Here is a 20,775-nt window from a genome sequence, read left to right on the forward strand (position 1 = left end):
AATAATATTAAAATAATAAAAAATAACATTTCTTTTCTCATTTTGTGAATTTGGGTCGGACTTGTGCAAAAATGTCTTACCCGAGGCCTAGTTCATTTTTTAAAAAACAAACACTATTTTTTTTGTCCAAACCCATTTTTCAAACTTATATTTATGTAAAAAACTTTTCACTTTTTGAATGGACCTTCGAACCAAATGCCCCGACCCATTAGCGGGTCTAATAACAACTAATAACATAATTTGACTCTATTCAAATTAAAATTAGCCAAAATTTACATTACCCAAATTGCCCTCAAAACTGCCAATATTAGCCTGTCCCTAAACACCACTTCACCTGTCATTTCTAAGTTGTGTTGGGAATCTTTATATCCATATTTATCTATAATTTATATTTACAGTTCTTGCGGTATCGCCGGCGCCATTTGTGGTTTCATTTTCAACTTCAGCTCTTTGGTTTTCCATTTTGCATAGATTCCAGATATGGGTAAGCTTCCTTCTTCTTTTATTCTTCGTTCAGTTGTTAATGGTGGAAGCCATCTTTCTAATTTCCACTCTTCTTCTTCTTTTTTTAACACCATAGCTACCCACATCGAAGCCTTAGGTAAGAAACCCATGCCTGTTAGAGGAAAGGGAAAAATAGATTATCGCTTCGATAAAGTTGATGATGCTCTCATTTTGTTCAAAAAGATGATAGGCAAGTATCCAAAGCCTTCAATTGTGGAATTTAATAAATTATTAGGAACTGTTGTTAGGATGAAACATTATGCCATTGTTGTTTCTATGTATAGACAGATTGAATTATTGGGAATTTCCCACGATGGTTATTCTATGAGTATCTTGATTAATGGCTTTTGTCAATTAGGTCGAATTGATTTTGGGTTGTCTGTTTTTGGGAAAATGCTGAAATTAGGTGTTGAACCTAGTGTTGTAACTTTTTCGACTTTGATTAATGGGCTTTGTAATCAAAGTAAGATTTCTGAGGCCATTAGTATATTCGATGGAATGACTGAAAGAGGGTATCAACTTGATTTGATTGTTTACAACACAATACTTAAGGGGTTGTGTAAGACTGGCAATACTGATAGAGCTGTTAGGTTTCTAAGGCTAATGGAAGGCACAGGTTTTGAACCTGATATTGTAGCATATAATACCATCCTTGACTGCCTTTGTAAGGAGGGGCTATTAAAGGAGGCTCTCAATCTCTTCTCGGAAATGAAGGTTAAGGGCATTAGACCAGATATCATTACTTATAATTGCTTAATTCATGGTATGTGTAATTCGGGCCAGCAGGAGGAGGCAACAAGGCTTTTGAATGAAATGATTGATAACAATATTTCACTTGATATTGTCACGTATACTATATTGATTGATGCACTTTGCACAGAAGGAATGATTTCTAAAGCTGTAGAGATCGTTGACACGATGAGAAAGCAAGGCATTGAACCCAATGTTGTCACGTATACTACGTTGGTTGATGCACGTTGCAAAGAAGGGATGGTTTCTAAAGCTGAGGATATTGTTGACACAATGATAAAACGAGGCATTGAGCCTGATGTTATTACCTATAGTGCATTAGTTAATGGTCATTGCTTGCAGAATGAAATGGATAAAGCTAGAGGAGTTTTCAACTTGATGATTGAGAAGGGTTGTGCACCTGATATAGTTACTTACAACACCATGATCAATGGATATTGCAAAGGTAAAAGGTTAGACGAAGCAATGGAACTCTTCCATGAAATATCTCGAAAGGGACCAATCCTGGATATTGTTACATACAGCACTCTCTTTCAGAGTATGTTTCAGTTAGGGAAAGTTTCAACTGCTTGTGAACTGTTTAGAAAGGTGTTTGCTTCTGGACAAATTCCAGATATAGAGACCTGTTTGATTTTGCTGAATGGTTTATGCAAAACAGGTCATATCGAAGAGGCATTGAAACTTTTTGAAGCAATGCGAAACAGTGGGTTGGAACTTGATATTGTCCCATATACTATCCTAATTGATGGGTTGTGCAAAGTTGGGCATATCAAGGTTGCAGAAGAATTATTTCATCAACTCTCAAACAATGGTTTCAAACCAGATGTTTACACATACTGTATAATGATTAATGGGCTGTGTAAAGATGGATTGCTAGATGAAGCATACACGTTATTTGGGAGCATGGGAAAGAATGATTGTTCGCCCGATAGTTGCTGTTATAATGTAATGATTCAGGGGTTCCTTCGAAATAGCTATATCTCAAAGGCAACGCAACTTCTTACGGAAATGGTTGTTAAGGGCTTTTGTGCTGACATATTCACTGTCACCTTATTTATAGATCTCATCTTACACTTTAATAAATCAATCTTGCTCTGAAATGTTCCACTGCTTTCTCAATTAAAAAAAATCATGTACAATTTGGAATTTTTTTAATTTCACATTAATTAACTACTAAATTTTTAATCGTGTTTATAATTTGGACAAAAACATAATTGTAATAGTGGTATAAGGATTAATTATGTCTAAATTAAAATATAAAAAATAAATCTTCAAATTAAATATATTATATTGGCGAAAATGATAATTTAACTAAAGATTTTTATATTTAAGCCTTTAAATTAAATTTCTAAAGATGTGAATAAGAAGAAGAGATGTATTTTAAATATAAATATTTAAAGTCTTGACTTGAATGAAGAGGTGATTAAATCTTTTATTAAATACTTATTTAATATGATTTTTTTAGGTGAAAAATGTTGAAAACGAGGAGTAAAAATCTGATTTAATATTCTTATATTGAAATAACAGTTTCATATGATATTTTTTCCTCTAGAAAAAATACTATCAAATATTAGTTTTTTAAAATTACATTAACTAGAAAATTTTACCTAGCTATACTCTGGTTTAAAATTATTTAAGTGTTATTAATTAAAATAAGATAATTTTTTGTGAGAATTATATGAAAATAATAAAATTGAAGTTAACAAACTTAATTATGAAAGATATATTCTAAATCAAATAATTATGATAATTTGCAAAATGTGAGCTATGTTGAGACAAAATAATTAGCAAATTATTCTTTGAAGTGAAACTCTGCTTTAGTCATTATATTATGTTGAAGTTATGAATTTATTTCATGTATTTAAATTTGTTTAAATTTAAATCTGTAATTTGAGTTCTAACGTAAACGGTTACAGTTGAGTTTGAGAGATAAGATTATATAATTAGTCTTGTATTATATGTACAAATTGATTATTTTCAATCCTTTTACTTCAAATTCGGTCTCATGATAGTTATTAAATCATTTAATTAGAATAAAATATTTTTTTATGAGTGTTATGTGAAAATAATAAACGGACATGATATTAAATATCTGATAATATATTTGTTACATAATATTTTGAAAGTAAGAAAATTGAACTCAGGTTCATAGAGTTTTAAGTTCCTTAAAAGTTGGAAAAATTGCTTTTAGATCCCTTAAAAGTTAGTAAAAAAATTTAGACCCCTTAAAAACTGTAAAATAATATTTTGGATCCTTTCAACTTTGGATCCTGGACGATCTCACCTCAAAATGACTTTAAGGGCAGGCCTAATTGAACTTAACAAACTGTTACTATTAAAAATGGAGGCTAAATCTGTAATTTATGCATTAGATAATTTGACTGTTTAAATTAATTTACCCAAATTACGCTAGCAACCCTTTCCCTAAACAGCACTTCACAAACCAAAATTTACACTTCTTGTGGTACTTCCGGCGCCATTTGTGGTTTCATTTTCAAGCTCCCATTTTGCTTACTTTCAAGATATGGGTAAGCTTCCTTCTTCTTTTATTCATCGTTCAGTTGTTAATGGTGGAAGCCATCTTTCTAATTTCCACTCTTTTTCTTCTTCTTCTAACACCATTGCTACCCACATCGAAGGCCTAAAGTAAGAAACCCATGTCCATGCCTGTTAGAGCTTAGAGGAAAGGGAAAAAGAGACCACCGCTTCGATAATGTTGATCATGCTTTGATTTTGGGCAATAAGATGATTGAGAAGTACCCAAAGCCTTCAATTGTGGAATTCACTAAATTATTAGCATCCATTGTTAGAATGAAACATTATGCCATTGTTGTTTCCATGTGTAGCCAGATGGAATTATTAGGCCTTTCCCATAATGTTTATTCTATGAGCATCTTGACTAATTGCTTTTGTATTCTATGAGCATCTTGATTAATTGCTTTTGTCAACTAGCCCGAATTGATTTTGGTTTTTCTGTTTTGGGGAAAATGCTGTAGTTAGGTGTTGAGCCTACTCTAACTTTTTCGACTTTGATTAATGGGCTTTGTAATCAAAATAAGATTTCTGAGGCTGTTAGTATGTTCGATGAAATGACTGAAAGAGGGTATCAACCTGATTTTATTGTTTACAGTACAGTGCTTAAAGGTGTTGTGTGAGAGCGGCAATCCTGATAGATCTGTTAGGTTTCTAAAGCTGATGTAAGGCAGAGGTTTTCAACCTGATATTCTAGCATATAATTCTGCCATTGACTGTCTTTGTAAGAACGGGATGTTAAAGGAGACTCTCGATCTCTTTAGAGTGAAAGTTAAGGGCATTAGACCAAATATCATTACTTATAATTGCTTAATTCATGATATGTGTAAATCAGGCCAGTAGGAGGAGGCAACAAGGCTTTTGAATGAAATGGTGGATAACAATATTTTGGTTGATATTGTCACGTATACTATATTGATTGATGCACTCTGTAAGGAAGGCATGATTTCTAAAGCTGTAGAAACCGTTGACATGATGATAAAGGAGGACATTGAGCTTGATGTTGTTACGTATAATACACATTGTAAGGAAGGGATGGTTTCTAAAGCCGAGGATATATTTAATTTCAAAACTTCATAAATATCGAATAATATAATATTAAAATTTTTAATATATATATCTAAGAATACAAAATTTAATGCCTTGCATTTGAGAGAACAAGTGTTGTAGAAATTGAAGTAAAAAAATTTAATAAAACTACATGTATGATTTTTGGAATGATGGGATTGACGAGAGCTTCATACATGAAATGGATACAAGACGAAATGAAAGATAAGGGCCATGCTATTTTGAAGAAAGTTGGAAGATGTTAGCTATCCAGATAGCAAAATGAAGATGCATGATGCAGTGAGAGACATGACATTATCCATCACAAATATGAATCCTCGAAATGTGATACAAGCAAGTTTCCAATTAGAAAAGTTACTGAAAGAGAAGGAATGGACGGTGGATATTGAGAAAGTGTCGCTTATGGATAACTCCATATTGGAGATTTCCATAGATATCTTTCCTCTAAAATGTCATAAGCTCACAACCTTGTTTCCGCATTACAACCCTGTAAAGAGGATTTCAGATTCTATTTTTACAAACATGTCTGAGTGTTATTAATTTGCTAAAATAATTTATTTTGCACAACTAAAATTAAAAAAATTCATAACTTAAGCAGAGTACAGGGACTAATAGGAAAATTTGACCGTTTAACATAAACCAACTCTTATATTGTTTCTCCGATTTTAGATCATGGAGCTTATAGATTTATTGATGAGAATGCAAGTCTTTCTGGCAGTGCCGCCGTATGGCTACGCTTTATTCTCCTTTCACTTGTTAATGGTGGAAGGAGTCTTTCTATTTTCCACTCTTCCTTTTACATTATTGCTACCCACACCAATGTTAAGTAAGAATTTCACGCTTCGATAGTGCTTTTAGCATTTTGATTAAATGCTCTCTTGTCAATTAGGCGAAATTGATTTTGGGTTTTCTGTTTAGGGGAAATGCTAAAGTTAGGTATTCAACATGATGCTGTAAAATTTTCCACTTTGATTAATGGATTTTGTAATCAAATTAAAATTTCTCTTTTAATTGCTTACAATACAATGCTAATAAAGCTGTTGGGTTTTTAGGTATGATGGAAGTAAGAGGTTTGGAACCCAATATTTGGAATTGAAGGTGAAAGGCATTAGATCGATATTGTTATTACCAATTATGCTTAATTCATGGCATGTGTAATTGTTCAAATGTTGTTATCTACAACATCAGAAATAATCCCTTCCTTGCTTAATTCTTGGTATGAGTAATCACATTGCAAGGAGGTGATGATTTTTGAAGCTTTAGGTACCACTGACACTATGAACAAGAAAGTCATTGCAAGGTATGTTTCTAAATTGAGGATATTGTGGACACAATGATAAAGCAAGACATTGAGCAGGTAAGGACTTGATTTCATCTTTTTCTTGTAATGAAGAAATAGTTATAGTCTTGTGTTTATATGATCTCATCTTTCTATATATTTCTGAAATTGGTTCAATATCATTATGCAATTGTTGTTTCGCATTCAGATAAAACATTTCGATGATTCTCTTCTATAAATTTTCTAATGGTATACCTATTAGCTGTTTTTGATTGGGTTTTCGATTACTATATATTGCATTGTTTGAGTCTTTCATTTTGAACATCCTTTTCAACCCTTACAAAATTGTACCTTTGAGGAATGTTTTATGGACTTTGTAATGTGATAAAGTAATGATCTAGGGGTTCTTGAAAACAGCTATACCTCAAGGGCAGCACAGCTTCTTCAGAAAATTGTCTGTAAGGACTTGTCTGCAGATTTGTTGATCTCATCTTAGATGTTAGAATCTAATAAATCCAGTCTTCTTTTCCTTATTATTAGTTTCAAATTTTATAGTCACATTGAATGCAATTGAATATGGAATTTGGATTATCAGTTCAAAATGTCAAATGAGTCCGTCTGAATTATTTCTTGGTTTTTGATACACAGTTGTCTGATGTGTGTTTTTGATTACTTCGATTAACTAGGTGTTTTTGATAGATTGTTTTACAGTTAACTTGGATATTATGCGCCAAGACGGTTCATATCCTCTGGGAAATGTGCCTCAACTCATCGGGACTGCTCCTATGTCTACCACCGATTCCCGCACTACTGGTCAGGTAGAATGGATTTTGATTATGTGTTCATTCATAGTTCCTATTTACCCCTAAATTTGAGATTACTACTCCAGTTCGGATGCTCCACTGTTGTTATGGTATTATGAAATATTGTGGGGCACAAACACTAGCGAGGGGGCTATTGGCTATTGGCTATTGGCTATTGGCTATTGGCTATAGCACCCGAAGGTTACTGTTATTGTTGTTGTTAGTTTTTAGTGGCTACCCCTCCTGAGCGTTCCATAAAATTAGGGAGAGAGGGCGATAGCCACACGGAGAGTTTAGGGTAGAGTGAGGGGGCTATTGGCTATAGTCCTCTAGCTGTATTATAAACTAATGAGTCTTTTAGTAGCGTTAAGCCTTCCGAGCGAGGTATGGAGGGGTAACGTGCCTATAACTGTATTTAATATCAAAATTGGGTACTAAAATATCTAAATAAGCAGCACAAGGAAGGAAGAAATCAAAGGATTTGTTTTTAGGAGAAGAAGAGAGAAAGTTGAGGATTGGATGCATCCTCTCCAAGAAACAAATATTTTTAGGATAATCCTATTATAATTTATTCCCTTTAAAGAAAATACTATCAAATATTAAATTTTTTAAAATTATATTAACTAGAATTTTCTACCTAGCTATGCCCGGGTTTAAAAATTATTATAAATTTTAAATTTTATTAATAATTATTATTTAAATATTAGAATTAAATTGAAATAATTTTATTAAATTATACAAAACTTGAAATAAATTCATATACAGAAAATATTTAAGAAAATTAGTATTGCACTCAAATATTTTGATAAACTATATAAAATAAGAGATAAATTGAAATACAATAAAAATATATTATGATTAATTAAAAAAAACACTCTAAAAAATTAAATGGAAGTGTAATTATAATCATATGATTTCTCTTATGCCTTTAAGTAATATGAACTAATTCATAATAAATAATTAATTAAAATAATAATTTTTTAGTAATTACATGGTGCAAAGGCGAAGTTAAAAAATTTCGAAGGAGGGGAGACGGAATTAACTTATGAATTTTGATAGTAGTTAAAAAGCAATTCCACCATTGTATTAACTAATATCTCCTAAAAAAATTACCTTTCACCCCGACACATTTTTCCACTTTTACTCATTGTATTTTACTTTTACAATATTTTTTAATTAATTTTACTATTGTATAAAATAATTTTGTTCAAATATTATAAGATCACAAGTAAATAATATATACTAATGTTTTAATTGAGTAAAAAAATCATTCAAATATATATACAAATATTCTCATGTACTACCCTTCAATTTTTTAAAATATTTGTTTTTATTTTATTGATATAAATATAATATGGAAAATTGTTAATTATTACTTAAAATAAATATGATTCTACTATATATTATATTGATATAAATTGAATTTTATTAATTTCATTACACATCGTAACGTCCATAATAGTCATTTCTTATTTTCACCTCACTACTACAACTGCATTTGAATCCTAAGATATATCTAATCACTTGTTTTAAATTCACAGCTACAATATTCAATTTTATAGCTACAATAACTAACTTTATATCACCATTGTTTTTAATTCCACCGGAGCCAATCTCAATAGCTATCCAAATGGACCATTAATGTTAAGATTAAGATCCTCGGAACTCTCAAGTTCCAAGTTCGAGCCTTACTTTATGTAAAACTGTGTGAGTTATCTCTAGATTTTATTCTAGTTTGATTCAAGATATAGTTATCGATACATTGTTGTGATTATATTTACAATAAGACTAAAAATATTAAATGAGCCAATTCATTGCACTTAAAAAAAAAAGTAAATAAATGTATGGAAATTTATATCAAACAATTTATTAGCTAGTAAAAATTCTTAAAATTTATAATAATAAATATATAATGTACTTTAAATTAAAAAATACAATATTTTATTTTATTTTTTAATTCTCCCTCCCTTTTTTTTATCTCTTTTTTCATTCCCTCTCCCTCTCTTCTTTTTTTTCCTCCCACATCCCAGCCTCACCTGCAAAAAGCCAACCATAACAATATATATATATTGTAGATGATTTGATCTGAAAAAAGTATAATTATGTTGTCTTTTTTAGTGTTTTTTGTGTTTATTTTAGGGTTTATATTTGAGGTTCATGACTAATTTTTTTGACAATATTGTCTCTAAGATTCAAACTTATGTCTCTCTTTAAGAATATAATATGCCTTACATTTTTAGCATATAAGCTTTAGGTTGCGTTTGTTTCACTGAAAATGGTTTCTGAAAAATGACTTACTTTTCTTGAAAAGCTAATATTTTTTGTTGTTTGACAGATTTACTGAAAATATTTCATAGAAATTGTTGTTTTCAATGAAACAAACATACATTTGGGATTTTATTATCTTTTTATTGTTTAGTTAGAGTTTATTTCATAAAAATTATTTATATTTTAATTAATCATGTTTTAGTTTTAATTAATCTTAATTTACTTAATTGAGCTTAATTGTTAATTTCGTACATTAGGGAATATAAATTTATATTTTATGTCTAATTAAGTTGAAAGTGGTAAATATTTATTTTGAATATTATTTGGATGAGTAAGTTGAAAAATGATTTAATTTGATAAAGATTGAAGTAAGGACTAAATTGTAAAATTTTTAAATTTCCTAATTCTAAGGGTTTGAGTAGTGAAATCTGAAAATTGATGTAGTACTTAAATTATATGATTATGAAATATGAAAATTTATAAAATTGAGCATGAAATAGTAAAGTTTGAAACTATAGAGGTTAAATTGTAAAGATTTCAAATATTGAGTTTTACGACTAATTTACATAATTTGAGGACTTACAATTTTGAAAAATAGAATATGAAAGTTTAAACGTTCAAAAATCAAGTACTAAATTTTGGAAATTTTGACAATTTTAGTTGTAAGAATTAAATTATAAAATCTAAAAATTTTGAAAAAGGGACTGTTCTGCAAAATTGTGCAAAAACGAGGTTTAAGAATGAACTATAGAATAAAAAAAAATCTTTTTTTGAGGAATTAAATTGTAAAATAGTAAAAATTTGGTTTTAAGGACTAAATAGTAAAAAATATAAAATTAGAATATAAGAGATTGTTATCTTCTACAGTGAATGAGAATTTCTTCTTTTTGTTTCTTTGACTGTAAAACAGTTAATTGATGTTGAGTTATTTTTTAAATCTTGAAGCATCATTTAAAGGTGTAAATATAAAAAAAAGTTATTTTCAATGCTATGTCAATTAAAAAATAATAATTTTCAATCTCATATTTAGGAATTTTTTTAATGTCACATTAATTAACTAATAAATATTTAAAGTAATAAAGAGGTTACTATTAAAAATGATTAAATTAGATGGAGAGGCTAAATTATAAATAGTTGATTTCGGAAAGATTTATTAATTAACCAAAATAAAAAAAAAAACTTAAACATGGATGGGTTTAATGGCAAATTAACCCAAATTACGCTCCCAACCCTTTCCGTCAACACCACTTCGCAACCCAAAATTTACACTTCTTCTGCTACTGCCGCCGCCATTTCTGCTCCCATTCTGCTTAGTTTCAAGACATGGGTAAGCTTCCTTCTTTTATTCTTCGTTCACTTGTTAATGCTGGAAGCCATCTTTCTAATTTCCACTCTTTTTCTTCTTCTTCTTCTAACACCATTGCTACCCACATCGAGGCCCTAACTAAGAGGCCCATGTCCATGCCTGTTAGAGGAAGGGAAAAAGACACCACCGCTTCGATAAAGTTGGTCATGCTTTGATTTTGTTCAATAAGATGATTGAAAAGTAGCCAAAGCCTTCAATTGTGGAATTCACTAAATTATTAGCACCCGTTGTTAGAATGAAACATTATGCCATTGTTGTTTCTCTGTGTAGCCAGATGGAATTATTGGGAGTTTCTCACAATGCTTATTCTTTGAACATCTTGATTAATTGCTGTTGTCAATTAGGTCGAATTGATTTTGGGTTTTCTGTTTTGGGAAAATGTTGAAGTTAGGTGTTGAACCTGATGTTGTAACTTTTACAACTTTGATTAATGGGCTTTGTAATCAAAGTAATATTTCTGAGGCCGTTTGTATGTTCGATGAAATGACTGAGAGAGGGTATCAACCTGATTTGATTGTTTACAATACAGTACTTAAGGGGTTGTGTAAGACCGGCAATACTGATAGAGCTGTTAGGTTTCTAAGGCTGATGGAAAGCAGAGGTTTTGAACCTAATATTGTAGCATATAATACCATCCTTGACTGTCTTTGTAAGAAAGGGTTGTTGAAGGAGGCTCTCGATCTCTTCTCCGAAGTGAAGGTTAAGGGCATTAGACCAAATATCATTACTTATAGTTGTTTAACTCATGATATGTGTAATTCGGGCCAGCAGGAGGAGGCTACAAGGCTTTTGAATGAAATGGTGGATAACAATATTTCACTTAATATTGTCACGTATAATATATTGATCAATGCACTTTGTAAGGAGGGGTTGCTTTCCAAAGCTGTAGAAACTATTGGCATAATGAGAAAGCAAGACATGGAGCCCAATATTGTTACGTATAACCCATTGGTTGATGCACATTGCAAAGAATGGATGGTTTCTAAAGCTGAGGATATTGTTGACGCAATGATAAAGCGAGGCATTGAAACTAGTTGATGACTGAGAAGGGTTGTGCACCTAATATAGTTACTTACAGCACCATGATCAATGGATATTGCAAAGGTAAAAGGTTAGACAAAGCAATGGAACTCTTTCATGAAATATCTCGAAAGGGACCGATCCTGGATACTGTCACATACGCCACTCTCTTGCAGAGTATGTTTCAGTTAGGGAGAGTTTCAACTACTTGTGAACTGCTTAGAAAGATGCTTGCTTCTGGACAAATTCCAGATATAGTGACCAGTTTGATTTTGCTGAATGGTTTATGTGAAACAGGTCATATCAAAGAGGCATTGAAACTTTTTGAAGCGATGCGGAACAGTGGGTTGGAACTTGATGTTGTCCCATATGCTATCCTAATTGATGGGTTGTGCAAAGTTGGGCTTGTCAAGGTTGCAAAAGAATTATTTCATCAACTCTCAGACAAAGGTTTAAAACCGAATGTTTGCACATATCGTGTAATGATTAATGGGCAGTGTAAAGATGGATTGCCAAATGAAGCATAGAGGTTGTTTGGGAGCATGGGAGATAATGGTTGTTCGTCTGATAGCTGTTGTTCTAATGTAATGATCCGGGGGTTCCTTCGTAACAACTATACCTCAAAGGCAACACAACTTCTTACAGAAATGGTCGGTAAAGGCTTTTCTGCAGATATATTCACTGCCACCTTATTTATGGATTTCATCGTATACTCTAATGGATCAATCTTGCTCTGAAATGTTTCACAAATTGTGTAAAGATCATCACTTTCAAACGTGAATCAGTTTGTTTGTACAGTGGAAACTAGAATGAGTTTTGGTGTCTATTTTCAATATTGTTGTGTAGTAAGTGAGAATGATGTTAAGAAATTAGGGGAAAATCAATATCTGTTGCAGTGACAATAGCATCAGTTTAACTATTGTTAAAAGTGTAGAATTCAATCAAATTTAGGGTGTTTGATTAACTGAAAATATTTTTCTGAAAATAATATAAACTTTTTGAAAAATGTAATATCTTTTCTCTGAATACATTTAATATCTTTTTTAATGTTGTGTTATATATTTCACTTAATTCTGCACTTTGATTTCATGTTTTATTTTTACTGCCTTAAAAACTTTATATAAAGAGTCAGTTTTTGTTAGTTTATTTTCATTGTTCTTAGGAAGGATTATGCTTGTGGATTACAATTAATTTTAGGTTTACTTAGTTTTATTTATTTATTTCTCTTTTGATATGCTTCATTTGACTATTTTTATTGTGGTTGGAAGTTTGGTAGGATTAAGGACTAAATTTGCAATTTAATTTTTTTATTTGCACCTATGTCATTAATTTTAGGTGACAGATAGTTTAACGAAAATTTTAAGGGAAAGTAGATTGAAAGCCAGTCATCTACCCTACACCAGCGATCTAATCGAGGGGTTATCCTAAATTGAATTTAGGTAGAAGCTTCAAATTAAAGACCTTGATAACCAAGGGTGATTATTTTGGTATGTTTTTATTTATCCCTATTCATCCTTAATTATGAGGGCAATTTTCATTTTCATCCTCAAAACTTTTCAAAGAATTAGGAATGACTTAATAGTCCCAAAACCACCAAAATTTGTAGTGATGGTGAAAATAATTAAAAATGAATGTTGTAGTTGGTATCATGTCTAATTTCTCATTTATTTGGGTTGCAAATTTCCAATTTGAAAGTGATGTAGAGTTGAAATTTGGATATCTATTTGCTTTAGTTTCATATTTATTCTTGATTTTAATCTTGACATCTTATTTTGATTAATTTCTCTTTTCTTTTAATGTTAGACAAAAAAACTGTTAAGAGTTTACATACATATATATATATTTAAAATGAGTATATTTAATTATTTTTTTAAAAAAATTATGTATTTGAGAGTTTTTAAAGAGTCTTAAAAGGTGTATATAAGTTTTTAGTAATTTTTAAAATTTAAAAGGGCTTAATTGATTTTTCTTTAAATTTGATATTAAGGCTTTTTTTGACCCTTTACCTTATTAATTTTATAAGTTTCTAATTACTTTCAAGTAAAAGAATAGGGTTCAAAATGAATAAATATGTAAATATTGAGGATTAAATTTTTTATTATACTTAATTTATAAACAACAAATTTTAATAAGGAAGCTTAAAATGGGTATAAGGGATTTTGTGGCACTGTTACCTTAAAATTTTTAATTGCTAAAATAAGAGAATTTAGTAACTTATAAAATAGGCTTAATAACAAATTTGGTCACTTACGTTTGTATGTTTTGTCAAAATAGTCCTAATTATATTTTTTAGTCTTTTTTTTACCATCAACCCTTGTTTTTTTTTTCAATCTGCTTTTTTTCAACATAAATTCAAAGTTTCAAAATATTTTAAAATTTTTTTTAGATAATTACCTTTATTTTCAATCTGCTTGAAAATATTTTCATCATATCAGGTTGAACACCAATCAATTGATGTAAAAAAAAATAATTTATAAAAAAAAGTAGTATTAAACTACATATTCAATCAAAATTTATGGATAAGTTTGAGATTTATGTAAGGAGGAGTTGAAAGTAATTAATTATTTGGTAGACACAAGTTGTATTCATGAAGAAATCTGTATCAACTAGATAAAACAATAATGGTAGAGAAGAAATTGATTCATACATTTCGGTGTCTGTCAACCACAACTCTTACTGTTATTATGATTTGGTCCTTTCTTCACTGTTTTTAATTTCTTCCAGTCAGAAGCTGTGAGCCAGCGAACCAAGGGTAATTTGCTTGCTTTATTTCTCTTTCAAGCTTATTAATAAATTCATGGCATGCTTTCATCTGGGTCGGGGTTTTATACTTCTTTCCCACTTTCACTAAGATTTATTCACTACGCAATGATTGTTTATGATTTTTTGGTCATGGATTGTTTATGACTTTGGGATAAAATCATTTGATTTAGGTCTCAACCATTTCAAGGTTTGGGGTTTTACATCACATGTGCCTTTTTCATGCTTAGAGTGGCTATCAAAACTTCTTCAATATCCAATACATCATTCAGATTTTGATTATTGCAGAACCCCTCTTGGTTCATCCCACAATTGTATACAATAAAAGCTACTGCTTCATTATGTTCTTAATTGATTGCAGGGCTATGTTTTGTTGGAGCTTTTTTTTTTCTTTTCTTTTACATGCATCTATTTATATGATTGCAGGGACAAATCAATGGAGTATGTAGAGCCTGCAGTTTGCATTGCGAATTGTCTCGGAACTCCGATTTCTACTTACTTGCAGTATCATAGAAAGCTGAATAATTATGTGAGGAACTTGAAGAGAATCAGAGATGAACTGAATAGTCAAATGGAAGATATAGAGATGCTATTGAAAGCAGAGCTGCTTCATCATGTGGGGAAGATACCAAAGAAGGGAGTTGAAAATTGGTTAGAAAATGTGAAAATGATGATTAGGGAAGCACGAGATGTTGAAAATAAAGTCGGAAATGGGAGATTTTTTTTCCGTGCATGCAATGGAAAGTTGGTTGATAAAATGACTCGAGAAATGCAGAAATTTCTTGATAAAGCTCCTAATCTCTCTCAAAGTCTTGTCATTGATGGTCCAAGTGGTGGGTTGCCACTGCTAACATCTGAACTAGTTGGAGAGGAAGCTGTGAGAGAGGAGATTTGGCCATGTTTGATGCAGGAGGAGGTGAGCAAGATTGGGGTTTGGGGGATGGGCGGCGTGGGTAAAACGACCATCATGAAGCACATCCACAATGATCTTTTGAAAGAACAACGATTTGAAAGAGTGATTTGGGTTACTATATCAAAGGAGTTCGATATTGTGAAGTTACAAGATGATATTGCAAGTGCATTGAATGGATATATGCCCAAAGAAGGAAACAAGGTCAGGCGAGCTGCAATCTTATCAGAAATGCTGAAGAAAGTAGGAAAACATGTTCTAATCCTAGATGATGTGTGGGATAAAGTCTCTCTAGAGGAAGTTGGGATCCCCGAGCCGAGTAGCAGCAATGGATGCAAGTTGGTGCTGACAACCCGTGTGGAGCAAGTTTGTAAATATATGGAATGTAAGGTGATAAAAGTGAAGCCCCTCTCAAAAGAAGAGGCATTGACACTATTCTTGAATAAAGTTGGACCAAATATATTGCAAAGTCCAACTTTAATGCCAACTTTGAGGCTTGTTGTCAAGGAATGTGCAGGTCTGCCTCTTACAATTGTCGTCATAGCTGGTACCATGAAAGGAGAAGATGACCCTCGTATATGGAAAAATGCTCTCAAGGATTTGAAAGAGAGAATAGGGAAAGTGGAAGGAGTGGAAGCTGAAGTGATCGAGCGTTTGAAATTTAGTTTCAATCACTTAAAAGATGAGAAAATGAAGCATTGTTTCTTACATTGTGCATTATATCCTGAAGACTATTCAATTTGGAAGGATGAGCTAATCGAAAGTTGGATTGATGAAGGCTTCATAGATGAAATGGATACAAGACAAGAAATGAAAGATAAGGGCCATGCTATTTTGAAGAAGTTGGAGGATAACAGCTTGTTGGAAAATGTTAGCTATTCAGATCAGAAAGTGAAGATGCATGATGCAGTAAGAGACATGGCATTATCCATCACAAGTATGAATCCTCGATATATGATACAAGCAGGTTTCCAATTACAAAAGTTACCGAAGGAGGAGGAATGGACGGTGGATATTGAGAAAGTGTCGCTTATGGATAACTCCATATCGGAGATTTCCATAGACATGGTTCCTCTAAAATGCCAACGGCTCACAACCTTGTTACTGCAGGACAACCCTGTAAAGAAGATTTCAGATTCTTTTTTTGCAAACATTCCTTGTCTGAGCGTTCTTAATTTGTCCTCCACGAAGATCAAGTGTTTACCAAATTCAATCTCTGAATTAAAGAATCTCACAGCATTGCTGCTTTGTGGTTGTGAAGAATTAAGTCAATTGCCTTCTCTTTCGAAGCTTCAAGGATTGAAGAAGCTGGATCTTAGCTATACAATAATTGAAGAGGTACCTGAAGGCATGGATATGTTGATAAATTTAAGGTATCTTGATCTTAACGTGAGGACTTTAAAAGATGTACCCACTGGACTTTTACCAAAACTCTTTTGCCTTGAGCACTTTAAATTATTCAGAGGTAAGAAAATAAGCCTAAAGGCAGAGGAGGTAACGCCGTTGGAAAAGTTGGAATTCTTTTACGGCCGTTTCGAAGACCTGCATGAATTGAATAAGTTCGTGTCCTCAATGCAACAATGCAAGAAAAGCCTCTTCAAGTACCTATTACAAGTGGGCTCATCTCCTTGCATGTATGAAGGAGATAAAATCATATCAATCAATGAACTCGAGTATTGTGGAGATGAGTTAATTATGCTACCAGCTGATATTCAAGAGTTGCACATTTGCAACTGCCACAATTTGAGAAGCTTAAGTGAAGATATTTCTTCCTTCAAAAATGTGATGGACTTGAGGGCTTCTATAATTATGGATTGCCAAGGGATAGAGTGTGTTGTCTCCTTGTCCTCTTTTTCCTCTTCTTGGACTCATCCATTCCAAAGCCTCGAGCTGTTGTCTCTTTCCCGATTGCCAAAGTTGAGTGAACTTATCAAATTCGAAGGATTTGGTTCAGCAACAACATCGATATTAACTCCGTCTGCTATTTTTTCCCATCTTAAACAAATTTATATTCACAACTGCTCGAGTATGAAGGCATTGCTTCCACATTGGTTGCTTCCCAACCTCTGGAACCTAGAAGTAATTCAAGTGGAATCTTGTGATGAGCTAGTAGAAATATTAGCAGCGCCAACATCAGAAGATGAAGACAAAAGAAGTGATGCGTCAATCAAGTTCCATCTTCCCAAATTGAGAGTGTTGAGACTGATGAAATTACCAAAATTGAAGAGCATCTGTAGCAAAAGTGGAGTGATGATTTGTGATTGTCTTCGACGTATCAACGTTAATATTTGTCCTAAGATAAAGAGAATCCCTCCATTTGTTCCCCTTGTTGGCAATGGGAAGCCATATGCATATGCTCCACCTTCTCTTAAGATCATGTCAAGCAAAAAATGGTGGGAATCATTGGAATGGGATGACCATCCAAACTTTAAAAACGTTCTTCAACCCCTTTGGGAGGTGAAGCATTGGTATGATTGATGGGAACATTTTTACATGAAATGGATGAATTGATCAACAAACAAGTAAGCCTCATTCTTTTATATTTTTTGATTAAAATATGTTGTTAGTCTCTATACTTTGACAAAATTTGAGATTTCGTCCTTGTACTTAAAATGTAAAAAATTATTAGTAGCCATTATTAGAATGAAACATTTTGCCACTGTTTGTTTCTATGCGTAGCCAGATGGAATTATTCGGAGTTTCCAATTATGTTTATTCTTTTAGCATTTTGATTAAGTGATTTTTTGTCAATTAAGCCAAATTGATTTTGGGTTTTCCGTTTAGGGATATGCTCAAGTTAGGTGTTCAACCTGATGTTATAACATTTTCCACTTTGATTAATGGACTATGATATTTCAGGCGGTGAGTTTGTTTGATGAAATGATTGAAAAAGGGTATCAACTTCTTTTAATTGCTTACAATACAATACTGATAAAGCTGTTGGGTTTCTAAGTATGATGGAAGGAAGAGGTCTTGAACCCCAATATTGTGGTATTAGCACTGTCATTTGCTGTATTTGTACAAACAGCTTGTTAAAGGATGCTCTTTATCTCTTTTTTTGGAATTGAAGGGTAAGGGCATTAGATCGATATTGTTATTACCAATTGGTTAATTTGTGGTATGTGTAATTGATGAAATGTTGCTATCTACAACTTCAGAAATCATCCCTTCCTTGCTTAATTCTTGGTATGAGTAATCACATTGCATGGAGGTGATGATTTTTGAAGCTTTAGATACCATTGACACTATGACAAGCAAGTCATTGCAAGGTATGTTTCTAAAGCTGAGGATATTTTTGACACAATGATAAAGTGAGGCATTGAGCAAGTAAGGACTTGTTTCATCTTTTTCTGGTAATGAAGAAATAGTTATAGTCCTTTATGCTAGAAAACTTTTGTGTAGGTATGTTATTGCTTCCAAAATTTGTGCTAGCAATTAGGGCGAAATCAAGTAAGGTTCCTGGGAAGTTAAATATTACTTCTATGCCTTGGGATGATTCAAATCTTGTGTGGAATATGCCTCAACCAGCTGCTGCTACAATGCCTCCCTTTAACTCCCTAAGACTTCTCCAATATCAGTTGCCATCCCTCCTACTACAGGTAGAATGAATTTTGACATCTAATGTCACTACAAATGTCGGTGCAAGTACTGATTCACAGATGTATGAGTTACAAAGAGTTTGCCGAGTCTATATATTCTCTTCTTATTTCCTGTGTTTACATGATCTTATCTTTCTATATGTTTCTGAAATTGGTTCAATATTTTTGAAATTTGCCACCATTAGGCAATTTTTGTTTCGCATTCAAATAAAACATTTCTATGGTTCTCTTCTATAAATTTTCTAATGGTATACTGTGCACTCAGAAACACCACAATTTGACACCAGCATGTCTTAGCTGTTTTTTGCAGGAAGTTTAGGTTTAGTTTGCTGGTTTTGGACTCGAGGACGATGACCGGGTTAACATTAGCAAGCATGCCAGGCAATGGTCTCTCCCGTGTGAAGCACCTGAGTGCGTTCAAGCATTCTTTTTGGGGATCTTATACATTGCTTTCAGGTTGATTTCCTCTCAAAAATTTCCAAACCATGACAGCAATCAAGCATCATGAGGGAGTATATATTTCTTTAAACTCAAACCCTTCTTAGGGTTCAATTTCCGGATGCTTTCAAAATTTTCTGGAAGGTAAAGATTCAGCCCTTACCTTGATGTGCAAAGGCGGAAGCACAATGTAAGAAGTCATCATTATAGATTTTGGTTGGGTTTTCGGTTACTACATATTTCATTGTTTGAGTCTCTCATTTTGATGACTTTGAAGATCTTTTTCAACCCTTACAACATTGTGCCTTTGGGAAGATTTGCCGTCAACCCTTAACCAAACAAAAAACTAACACGGAACCTTCTACAGCAACTGCACCGAAGGTTACTAATTCAGCAGCTGAGACAATGCAGAAGCAGAATCCAGATGCATCCAGGTCAGCCCAAGTTCTCGTGCTGCTCAAACTGGAAATCCAGGATCTAAAACTGTTGCTGCTGTCAATGGAAATCCGGAAAAGTGGCATATTTATTTAACTTGATTATAGTATACTAATTGATACCTTGTGCAAAGCTGGGCATATCAGTCAATGGTTTAAAACCGAATGTGTACATGTATAGTAACCCCTAAAATGATTTATGGACTTTGTAAAGTGGGTTTTCTGGATGATGCATACCAGTTGTTAGGAGTATCGAGATAATGGTTATTGTCCTAATAGCTACTGTGATAATGTAATGATCCAGTGGTTCCTGAAAACAGCTATATCTTAAGGGCAACACAGCTTCTTCGGTAAGGACTTGTCTGCGGATCCATTGATCTCATCTTAGAATCTAATAAATCCATTCTTCTTTTCCTTATTATTAATTAAATTTTATAGTTACATTGGATGTAATTGAATATGGAATTTGGATTTTAATGTTAGGATTGTCAGTTCAAAATGTCAAATGAGTCACTCCGAATTATTTCTTGGTTTTTGATACAAAGGTGTCTGATGTGTGTCTTTGATTACTTCGATTAACTAGGTTTTTTTGATAGATTGTTTTATAGTTAACTTGGATATTATGCGCCACGACGATTCATATCCTATGGGAAATGTGCCTCAACTTGTCGGGACTGCTCCTATGTCTACCACCGTTTCCTGCTACTACTGGATCAGGTTTAATGGATTTTGATTATGTGTTCATTCACATAGTTCCTTTTTCCCCTAAATTTGGGATTACTGCTCGGATTCGGTGCTTCAATATTCATATGGCATCATATAACTGTGTTACTGTATTCTAAATGTCTGTAGCTTCACAGTGATATATGCCTTTGAAATGATATATATATATATATGTAGTTTCACATGTTATGAACCTGTAGGTATCCAGGTGCATCATCATGTTGCTTGTGAAGATAATGGTATAGTGTGAATCAAGTCAACAGATTAACTTGTTCTAAAAGCATGAGATGTCTTCCAAATGCAATGCATGCTGACATGTAT

At 32.5% G+C, this 20,775-nt stretch overlaps 4 protein-coding genes and 1 long non-coding RNA gene across 15 annotated transcripts; all 5 read left to right on the forward strand.

Moving 5' to 3' along the window:
• Window positions 1-359: 359 nt before the first annotated feature.
• LOC107948755 (pentatricopeptide repeat-containing protein At1g63330) lies at window positions 360-2,354 on the forward strand. 2 transcript variants are annotated; one of them, XM_016883392.2, is made up of 2 exons: window positions 360-1,699; window positions 1,913-2,354. In XM_016883392.2, the coding sequence occupies exons 1-2, from the start codon at window positions 481-483 to the stop codon at window positions 2,350-2,352; spliced, it is 1,659 nt and encodes a 552-aa protein (XP_016738881.1). In that variant the 5' UTR covers window positions 360-480; the 3' UTR covers window positions 2,353-2,354. The 2 variants fall into 2 exon arrangements, with proteins under 2 accessions (XP_016738881.1, XP_016738880.1); XM_016883391.2 differs by having other exon boundaries at window positions 360-484; window positions 581-2,354.
• A 1,096-nt stretch (window positions 2,355-3,450) lies between these two features.
• LOC121227910 (uncharacterized) lies at window positions 3,451-4,144 on the forward strand. The gene is made up of 2 exons (XR_005925443.1): window positions 3,451-3,782; window positions 3,894-4,144. It is a non-coding gene; the product is annotated as an uncharacterized lncRNA (long non-coding RNA).
• Window positions 4,145-10,390: 6,246 nt separating this feature from the next.
• Window positions 10,391-11,608, forward strand: LOC121228033 (pentatricopeptide repeat-containing protein At1g62590). Its single transcript, XM_041111149.1, has 2 exons — window positions 10,391-10,531; window positions 10,958-11,608. The coding sequence occupies exons 1-2, from the start codon at window positions 10,391-10,393 to the stop codon at window positions 11,606-11,608; spliced, it is 792 nt and encodes a 263-aa protein (XP_040967083.1).
• Window positions 11,608-12,536, forward strand: LOC121227911 (pentatricopeptide repeat-containing protein At1g63130, mitochondrial). Its single transcript, XM_041110856.1, has 2 exons — window positions 11,608-11,767; window positions 11,888-12,536. The coding sequence occupies exons 1-2, from the start codon at window positions 11,608-11,610 to the stop codon at window positions 12,115-12,117; spliced, it is 390 nt and encodes a 129-aa protein (XP_040966790.1). The 3' UTR covers window positions 12,118-12,536.
• LOC107948753 (probable disease resistance protein At1g61300) lies at window positions 11,986-20,144 on the forward strand. 10 transcript variants are annotated; one of them, XR_005925445.1, is made up of 5 exons: window positions 11,986-12,240; window positions 14,777-17,782; window positions 18,663-18,859; window positions 19,170-19,487; window positions 19,575-20,144. XR_005925445.1 is itself a non-coding variant. In XM_041110855.1 (3 exons), the coding sequence occupies exon 2, from the start codon at window positions 14,787-14,789 to the stop codon at window positions 17,736-17,738; it is 2,952 nt and encodes a 983-aa protein (XP_040966789.1). In that variant the 5' UTR covers window positions 11,986-12,240; window positions 14,777-14,786; the 3' UTR covers window positions 17,739-17,782; window positions 19,170-20,144. The 10 variants fall into 10 exon arrangements, 2 of the variants coding, with proteins under 2 accessions (XP_040966789.1, XP_040966788.1); XR_005925444.1 differs by having other exon boundaries at window positions 14,777-18,859; XR_005925447.1 differs by having other exon boundaries at window positions 14,777-18,529; window positions 19,170-20,144.
• The last annotated feature ends 631 nt before the right edge of the window (window positions 20,145-20,775 follow it).

This window comes from Gossypium hirsutum, chromosome A04 (genome assembly GCF_007990345.1).
Source record: "Gossypium hirsutum isolate 1008001.06 chromosome A04, Gossypium_hirsutum_v2.1, whole genome shotgun sequence".
Classification (NCBI taxonomy): Eukaryota; Viridiplantae; Streptophyta; class Magnoliopsida; order Malvales; family Malvaceae; genus Gossypium; species Gossypium hirsutum.